The sequence below is a fragment of the Halictus rubicundus genome, chromosome 5, assembly GCF_050948215.1.
Source record: "Halictus rubicundus isolate RS-2024b chromosome 5, iyHalRubi1_principal, whole genome shotgun sequence".
Classification (NCBI taxonomy): Eukaryota; Metazoa; Arthropoda; class Insecta; order Hymenoptera; family Halictidae; genus Halictus; species Halictus rubicundus.
The window spans coordinates 2,449,404-2,459,403 of record NC_135153.1 but is presented as its reverse complement, the minus strand read 5'-3'; the positions used below and the strand labels follow the sequence as shown (position 1 = coordinate 2,459,403).

General features: G+C 34.5%; 1 protein-coding gene across 1 annotated transcript; it reads left to right on the top strand.

Moving 5' to 3' along the window:
• Positions 1 to 8,304, top strand: LOC143354622 (uncharacterized). Its single transcript, XM_076788876.1, has 3 exons — positions 1 to 592; positions 3,039 to 3,293; positions 7,811 to 8,304. Exons 1-3 carry the CDS (start codon positions 379 to 381, stop codon positions 8,056 to 8,058), a joined length of 717 nt encoding a protein of 238 aa, XP_076644991.1. The 5' UTR covers positions 1 to 378; the 3' UTR covers positions 8,059 to 8,304.
• Positions 8,305 to 10,000: the final 1,696 nt, after the last annotated feature.

Here is a 10,000-nt window from a genome sequence, read left to right as displayed (position 1 = left end):
TGGTCGAACGATGTATCGAACGATTAAGTATTCTAAACAAACCCGCACTGACCGAGTTTGTCAGCAAACGCGAAACTTCAACCGGCCACGAAACTTCCGACCGATCCTTTCGCCGCAAACAAATTCCGGCTAGTTTTTCGACTGTCCTAATTTCGACAACAACGGCGTTGCAAAGAAGCAAGTTGCAGTCCGTTCGGGAACTCGGTGGCAGAAGTCGTTGCGAAATTTCTTGTTTCTCCGGCATCTGCCTCGTCATCCCTTCTGCCCGGAAGAAAATTCGCGGCAGAGTCGAGTGGGAGACGGCGGATAAAGCAGCCTCTGAGAAGTTAGCCAACAAACAATCGAGGTCGATATCAGTGAATCAGGATCATCGACAATATGTGGCGCGGTCTGATCGTGCTGGCCCTTTTCGTTCATTGCGGCTCTGCTTTCTCTGCGAGCCGCGAACAACGGTCACCTTTCAGCGATAACGAAAGCGTTGTCTCGCGACACCGAGTTGTTCGCGAATCGGCGTCTTCGGCCATCGCTACCGAAGTCGAGGACCTCCTTGGCGAAGGAAACGCTCCGAAACAAAGACAGAAAAACGCGTCTGGTATGTCAAACATTTTCACTTGCCAACAATAATAAAACTTCATTTTTTCAAACCGCTGCGGTCATCGGTTGAACGAGTTGGTTTTCAAAACCGCCTTTATCCACTATCCATTAGGCTCCTCGTGCAACTTCCGTGAAAACAAGAGCTTTTTAAGATTTTTTTTAGAATAACAGATAATAAAAATAAGAATAAAAAATAGTAATGAATAAGAAATGAAATAATAATAACAATTAGTAATAAATAAGAAACAATAATAATTGAATAAGAAATAATAATTAATTGTATATTAATTATATTTATAATTTTTTTTATTGCATATATGCGACTATGCCTTTTGGGATGTAAACAGACAGTCTCGATGTACAAGAGTTTTCTTTTCATTTCAATTCTTCTGATTATTTATTGCATAATGTGCGAGACTTCTTAACAGCTTCGCCAGTGTAAGCACCGTTGCAAAATAGCGTTCACAACAGTGATCAAAACAACGAAAAGTGAGAATTACTTATTACCATTTTGCAATAAAAATATGAAAAATTGGAAAAGTTCGAGGGCTCGGAATTGTTAAAAAAAATATTATAAATGAAAAATCGAATATAAATTTTAGGTCTAATCATTAAATACATAAGGTAAGGGACTCTGCTACCGTGGGGATACCAATTATTGTACCTATATTAATTATACTTATTTTTAAAACATAATGAATATTTAAAAAAAAAGATGTATAACATAATACATTAACTGATTTTGACACTAAACCTACCACGGTTTTCTGTTTCATAATGATTGAAATTATAAAAACGTTTTCATAGAAAATCACTGAATCGACTTCTTTATAAATAAAGAAGCAAATGTAAAAAGCACAAAAGTGCATATGTGCTTAAAAGCACATATTATAATGAAAATCGTTCAAACTTTAAATAAATTCAATCTTCTCCCTTCTATTGCACGTTTCACTTTTATATGTTTTGTGCTTGGTAGATTTAGTATTAATGAAAAAAATTTAATATCTCTTTTTCAATATTCATTATATTTTAAAAATAACTATAATTAATATAGGCACAGTAATTGGTACCTCCACAGTACATTTGTACGGGTTATCGTGCAAATAGTATAAGAAAGTTTATGCAAATTTAAAGAACAGTAATCATCCGTAAAAATAGGAATTAGATGGAGATTAATTTCATCTGTGAAACATTTTATCGATTTAGCACATATATGTACCGCTCACAATCAGTGATTCATGAAATTATAAACATTCAATATAAGCATTATTTTATTTATGAAAACATTAAATATTAATCTTCCTTGTGTGTATTTATGAGTATCAAAAGTGTGAACCGCATTGCGGGATTTGCAAGTAAAATTGACTAACGATTTGGAACATTCAGAGGTTATTAACGGTTCTGTTTCTATAATTAATGAGTTCCCATTAATTGAATGACACAGCAGCACGTTTATTTTAGACAAGAAGTGAATTAAAAATCGACAAAAAACACCCAGGAACTCTGAGAAATATTTGACAAAATATTTCCGGTTATTCACGCTAAAAATTCTTTCTTAATTTCGTTAGTTCGTCCTTAGTTTCGTTAAACTTTCTTTAAATTGATCATTATAACGACGTAAAAAAAGATTACTATAATTCTTTATAAGTTTCTTTATTTTCTACAACCCCAAATGTATTAAAGTAAAAGAATACATTTTAAACAGTACGATTGATTTATTCACGTTCATTTATCGTAAACACAAAAACTAATGTTTTCAAATATGCTATTAATGAATCCGACATCTGTGATTCCATCCTCACTTTTAAAAGTTGTAACACAGAGACATCACTTTACTTTAAGTTTTTTCCTACTTTGCAATCTGTAAAATGATATACAGAATTTCAATGACTGTTATTATGTCTGTATTCACCCTATAAAAATATAAAAGCAAATTCGCGTTACTTATGGTAGTACATATAATATACAGGGTGTCCCAAAAATGTTCTTCTTTGGAAGGGGTGATTCCTAACGTCATTTCAAGTAACTTTTTCCTTCGCAAGAATTCTCTCCGCGGCTTCGTTAAGGAGTCATTGACGAAAAACAAGGACCAATCAGAGCGCGGCTACAGCAGACGGACTCCGCCTTAGCCAAAAAAAAAGTTATTTTAAATGACCTCAGGAATCACCCCTTTCAAGGAAGTACATTTTTGGGATACACTGTATGACTCGTTCCGTGCAAAAGCAAATGGCGGCGAACTTTCCAGTCGAAATGGAAGGAAATTTATACGTTGTTCGTGTTTCTCGAAATTTCGTTAAAATTCTGTCCGAGGAAAGTCGAGAATACGGGAGAAAGTAGAACAATTCGCCGAAAGGAAAGCTGCCACGGCCCTGTGTCGAGATTGTGCGAGGGCGGTACGGTGGTATCGCAGGCAATAACGAGGACGAGTAACACGGTGGTTTTAGGAAAATCGGACGAGGGAGGATACTACAAGACGTACGGCAGCGACGCCGAGGGCGAGAAGGGTTACATGGAGGAAACCTACAGCAAGGGCAATCACGGGTATAAGACTCTCGACACCTTCCACAAGCGGGACGGCGACAAGTACGCGTTCGAGAAGCACGTTGCCTTCGGCAAAGCGCGGGCTGACAAGAAAAGTAACCACCACGACGAGGATTCTGGCTCCGGTTCGCAGAAAAGCAGTGATCACGAGGGTGCAGGTACAGTCTTACTCGCAGTTCCGTTGTTTCCATTGGCAACGCGATAATTAATTGTTTATAGCTCTCAAATGTAGCACATTTCTGCTTCTGTACGTTTAGTTCTCGCTAATTGCTAGCTCGGTCTACAGTGCACAGTGTCGCGAACGGCCATTTTAGGTGGAAAAAAGTCATGTCAGAAAATAGATATAACATTCGGATATTCTTCTTTCGGAATGTTTACCGAGCCTAATTATACCCATAATAATTCATTTAATAGCGAATGAAGTATCGAAATCAATACGTGAGAACTTCGAACAGTAATACGGCGAAATCGTACGTTTGTATTTGTTCTAAAGAAAATTATGTCAGAGCAATAAATATGAATCTTTAAGCTCGTATGCACGATATTCTATATTAACATAAGTAAATATTTACATTAATGTTCACAAAGTTCGTTAATAAAGTCCTTTACAATAATTTTTAGAGATTTTTTAAGTGCCAGTTTTCTATGCCGGTTAGCGGATTTTAATAGAGCAGAACTAGAAAGTCTCAAAAGATCCCATCTTAAAATTTTTATTGCATTAAGTTCAAACTATATAGAAGGGATTCTGACAAAAATCAGCTGCAAATATCTGCTAACCTGCCTGTCACGATTTTTTAAAATCTTTGTAACACCGTACGGTGGACGGAATGGGCATTTTAGAAAAACAGGAGGAAGTGGCTCCACAAATGACAGTAACACGGCTAGATGTTTCTTCAAAAACTTTACAAAATCTTCGAAAATAACAGGCATTAATAAGGACCTTTTTGAACGATTTTTTTTTTATATCTTATCTGGTCTTTCTTCAGATCACAACATTAATTTTCTAAATTTCGAGAAATTTGTTCGCGAAACAAAAGATTTATATTTAAATTTATATCCTTGGTTATATATGTCCGTTACAGTACACAAATTATTACTTCATAGTGTAGAAATAAGTAAATCATGCCTATTGCCAATTAGCATGATGTCTGAAGAGGCTCAAGAAGCTCGCGACAAAGACATAAGAAGGTTTAGGATTGGTCACACGAGGAAGAATTCGCGTGTATCTACAAACTACAACTTAATAGCAATGCTGTTAATTACTTATGATCCCATCATAAATTATTATAGGGTAATACAGCAAAAAAGCACAAATTCGCTCTGAAAGGTATGTTAAATCTACCTTTAACAAGAACTTCCGTCTAATTCCATAAGTAACTTAGTTGATAGCGACAGCGATATTAGCGAATAGTTATTTTTATATTGTTATATTTAGATATTATTGTTATACTTATATAATATTATATTTTTTAATTTATTTTTATATTTGTTTCTATAATTTATATAATATTTTTCAATATAAATATTATTTTAAAAGGTTCTACATATGTTGAATCTCATTTCATGACCTAACAGAAAATTTCAATCGGTTTAAAGGAGCATGAAACGATATATGATTTTTTTCCACCTAGAATGGCCATTCGCGAGACTATGCAATGGGGGACCAAAATAATAATGTATACGATTACTTCCGCAATTTTTATAAACCGATATTTTATTCTAAAGCAGCAATGCATTTTTTAATAAATATTTACATCCTATAACATAATGGAAGCGTGAACACTACAAAAGTTGATACAAAAATGATAGTTCATTTATAACAATTAAACCGGGTGGACAAAAGTAAGTCTAATTCTACAATTTTTTTATATCAATTTTTATCGATTAATGTGTGTTACGTAGTTGTTAATATTATTACAATGAAAAAGATTTGAAATTTACTTTTGTCGGCTGAACGTGTCGCACAAAAAGGATTCCTAACGCTATAAGGATATATGGTGTTGCAGAATACCTGGTCTTGAAATTCAAGGTCGAGGACAATTCTGCAACCATTTTTTTACCGATATTTCGAAGGTGTAGATTACGCCTATGGTAGCTAATTGCAAGGCCGAACATTGCTTTACATCCTGTAGAATGTACAATGCGTAACAGTAGAAGTACGGTAGAATAACGAGATGAAGCCAGGAAGCGGTGCTGCTTGCTAATTTACGAACCCGAGAACATGAATTTTTAATTGACCATCCTTAATGATGCTGGTGAAGTAGGATCAATTTAACCCGAGGCTCTGCGCTAGCTGCCCACTTGAATTCTCGCGTATAAAACACACATGTACACATGCAATGCTACACGTTTCATGAAGTCATTTTACAAAAATTAATTATTCCTTCACCTTGTTAAAGGAAAAAACCAACTTAAAGATGAGTCCACGACAATTAAGATAGAAAGATACGATAATAAATTCAACGAGTTCAAGCAGTTTAATGTTACAACATTATTAAAATATTGGAACGTGTTATTCACCGGGTATTTTCATTTTTGTGTTTAATATTTCATGATTTTCGTGCCGGTTTTCATTGTTAAATTGCAAATATTTAGACACATTTATATTTACGTACACTCTCGTCGTTATTTGAGTTTACGTTTATACTTTTAATAAATTCACGACTAAAAGTAAATATAGTGCGATGTCATAACAAAGGTATGTACATTTATTATGTCCTCACAGTACTGATACTGTAAATGATATTGTGTTGCAACGAAACAGTAATAAAATAAATAAGAATTTGCAGATTTACTGGTTCTGGGAATTAAGTTGGCAAGCTGTACTAGTATGATTCCCCTTTAACAACTCTGTATACTTTATTGCAGACCATTTTTCTTCAATAACTGTAAATATTCCACACGAATGTTATTAAAACAATTCTATACTATAATGGAACCATCATCGTGCTTGACAATGGGCCTTACTAATTTTTGCTAAAATGTTCCATTTTCCATTCTCCAAACATATTTTCTTTCACTGTTGAATCTTAATTTAAATTTTGATTCAGCACCCCAAATGTTGATTTTATTATGGGTAGGCAGCGGATTTTATGCATTTCTGACAGAAATGAGTAGATGTAATTCAAAATAGTAAAAATATTAAATATATCTAAATATAAAGTATATTTAAAAATATTGTTATATTATTTTCAACTTATTAAACATATTAAGGGCGAAAATAAATTTCTATTTCACTTCCAGTTCGTTGCCATTCAGGTAGAAAATTTTTATTTTGCATAAAGATCCGCTGTCCAATTATGGGTCAATATAATGCTTTTTAGCAACTTCCAAACGCTTTCGTGCGATCACTTTTGAAATGCATGATCTCTTCCGCAGTATACGGCCACGAAAATCACTTTCATTTATTTGTGATCTAATCTGTCTCGTAGACGTTGGTAAAGAAAGTTGTTTTTTAATTTCTTTCGCTTCGAGACATGGGTCGTCTGTAACTAATTTTATAATTTCACGGTCTCGACGAGGAACTGTCTTCCTCTTCCTACCCGTTCTTACTTCATTTTCTGGTTGACCAGAGTCCTTTATTTTCGCACACATTTTTCTTATACCTTCTTCACGTATTACAAATTTTTATGCAACTTGTTGCTAAAATTCCCCTTCCACCCTTTCTTGTATACTCGCTCTGTTGTGTAATTCTGTTATGTTAGGCATACTGTAAGCGTCTCATAAATATATTACAGACGGAGGCACACTATAAAGTAAACGATATTAAAATTTTTGGACTCCAGTATTAATTGTCTTCACGCAATGCTTTTATCTCGAAACTTCATAGGACACTGGAGAAATACTCACAAACAATATAAACAATATTAAATAATTCAAAACATCTCTATATTCAGATGTTGTCTTGACCCCATTTCGAGAAAACACTGATGCGGATTCTGAAAGGGTTACACACCTTTGAACAGTTGAAAAATAAAATAAATTTAAAGAAGAAACGTAAAGGCGGACGAAGAAATGAAAATAAAAACAATTTAAATGAAAAACTTACGGTAAAATAAATTATACAAAAATGTTTGTGACTTGAGTCAATTTGGGTGAATTGGGTAGGCCCCGAAACGGTGTTATTCCAGGGCCCCAAAAATTAACGGTCCGCCGCTGGATCCTGGAGCATAGTAATCATTTGTTTCATCTCTTTCCAATGAAAGCTACAAGTCCTGAAACTCTTATATCTTTCTTTCAACGCCTGCCGTAGTTTTAATTGTGCCGTCCGCAGCAGAAGTTTCTCCAACGCTTACGCAAAAACGAACAACTCTGTTCAGACTCTGCACAGCTTCCGGCTGCACATACTATACCTCGCGAAACGCCAATCACAGTATTTCTTCACGAACTTGCGCCTATCGATTGCCAATATAATTGTACCCGTTGGGTAACAGTATTAACCGGTCGTTCGTTTCGTATTAATTTCGCAAAACGACCCGTTAATTATTTCCTGGTCGAGTATCATTCGATGGCTCATCAGCGCACCGGCAGGATCATACATACATAGATCCCTTTGACTGTTTTACGACCACCTAAATTTCATCGGTGTTTAAAAAACCGGTACCGTAAAATTAACACGATTATCGTGGAAAATTGTTTCCAGTCTGTTCGCCAACCACGTTCTGAACTTGTCCAGGTACCATCGTCGATAGCCATTATACTGCCGACGAGGGAGGCCATCTAGGTGAACACGACGGGGATGGCGATCACGAAAGTTATAGCGAAGGCGACAGTGCACACTATACGGATCATGGACCAGAATATTCGAGTTACGATCATGGCGGAAGCCATAGCACTGGAGGAGGAGGCGATGGATCTTACGAAACCCACAGCTCCTACTCGAGAAGCTACGGCGACGGACATGAGGGCAGCCATCACTATTAGCATGCTTGTTGCCGTGATTTGTTTCGCTAACAGTCTTCGTAGTTCCAGTATTTAATTGAAAGTTATGGGATTTCTTAACACTAGTCGTGGATCAAAGGGGTCGAAAAAGTTATGGAACTCTTCAGTAGGTTCTACTCAACCTCTTCAGGGATACTGACATACACAGTCGGGGACTGTCAGAAGGATTATTTTACTAGGTAATCAGTAAAAAAAAAATTAAAACATTTTTTGAAATTGATCGACATTTCGAAGACAAAAGTGAATTTCATCTATATTTTAAATATTCCTTTTGTCGCCTAAGTAAGTTATACATCAGTAGACATCAGTTCTAGGTAAAACTTTAATTTTCGAAGATCAAGGTCATTTCAAGGTCGTGTTATTATACATACCTGAATGTATTTTTCGATCAGTTACACATTGCAATAAAAAAAAAATGTAGTTATGGATCAGAAAACACCGATGACCTTGATAACTCCGAAAAAATGACCTTCGGAAAAAAATATTCTTGCCAGATATTTGGTCCATTGACACCATGCACATTACATAAGAAATATTTTTTGCATCACAATAACCTGAAGAGATATTTAGGTGGCCTTACTTAAAAGGACCACCCTGTATACATGCACGATGCCTGCTTTTAATCTACTGTTATGTTTCTATTAGTGACGTCGAGTTGATGGGCGTATTTAATGCAAACTGTGGATTTTAAACGATTGAAAATTATGTGCACTATAATATTCAGTGCCATTTCAGGCTCATTTTGAGGATATTGTTATTAGACTGTGGACTTAATGCAAAATAAAAATATTCTGCATTAATTATAGGGCACTTGAGGCAAATATAAATTTCTTTGTTTAATGATATTAATAAGTTGGAACTAATACATCGATATTTTTAATTTCTTTTGATTTTTCTACTGTTTTATGTTTCATGTAATCATTTTTGTCATAAATTCATAAAGTCCACAGTCTAATAATTCTTGCGTGTAGAGTACACTGGGAGCTGTGTACGACACTTAACCGAAGTTGTTCTATGTGTATCCTACGTGTACCCTAGATCAGTTAATAATATAATATTTGTTAGAATATAGCTGCGAGAATTTGTAAATAAATGTTACATACTTGTGTTATATTTAGAATCAATAAGGAAGAATTTATTAAAAAATAAACACTAAAAGTACCAGCAACAAAAGAGTTGCCATATCGCACCTTCCTTCTATAAACATGGTATTTATACATTGATATATATTTACTATAAGGACCATTACAAATATGTAAACTGCAGAAACTCAAGTCACTTTAAAAAATTATAAAATATGAAGCTCTTATTGGCAATTTAGCATTTACTCAATCAGATTTTCCTATTCTGTCAATTACTGTAACAAAATTAAAAAGAAATAAGTTATCGTGGAAGAATTCAATTAAATTAGTTATTCTGCTTAAAATCTAGATAACCTTCTGAATATGAATAAAAAAGTATAAATTCTACAGTCCCATCAGAGCTTGTGATGCTGAGAGGACATTTTCAGCATATAAATTAATTGATAAAAGACACCAAGTGATAGTTGAAAACAGAAAATATTACTGCTACATATCGTAATGCAAATTACAAACTACTGTCGTATTACAGTGCACCAATTTTAATAAATTTTATTTATCTTTACATATATTTTGCATGAATTTTGAATATACTTTGAATATATTTTCCATATTTTAACATATAGAATTTGGATAAACGTCCGCAGTCTACCGTAATATTGTAAAAATACTTACATAAATAGTCCGATCGGTTCAAAAAGCGTAGCAAGTGCACGCGTACAGGAGAAATTTTCAAACATGATTTTCTCCGAAACAGAGTGGCAAACAAAAAATTGTTACTACATAATATCGATTTCTATTTTTTTGTAAGAAATCGACCCATACTCATAGCTGTACCGAGAACG

Bases quoted from the DNA above. Each gene is read 5' to 3' on its own strand.
- LOC143354622 (XM_076788876.1), top strand. From the start codon at position 379: ATGTGGCGCGGTCTGATCGTGCTGGCCCTTTTCGTTCATTGCGGCTCT. The intron at 593-3,038 runs GTATGTCAAACA...CGGTGGTTTTAG, and splicing joins AAGACAGAAAAACGCGTCTG to GAAAATCGGACGAGGGAGGA. The intron at 3,294-7,810 runs GTACAGTCTTAC...GAACTTGTCCAG, and splicing joins CAGTGATCACGAGGGTGCAG to GTACCATCGTCGATAGCCAT.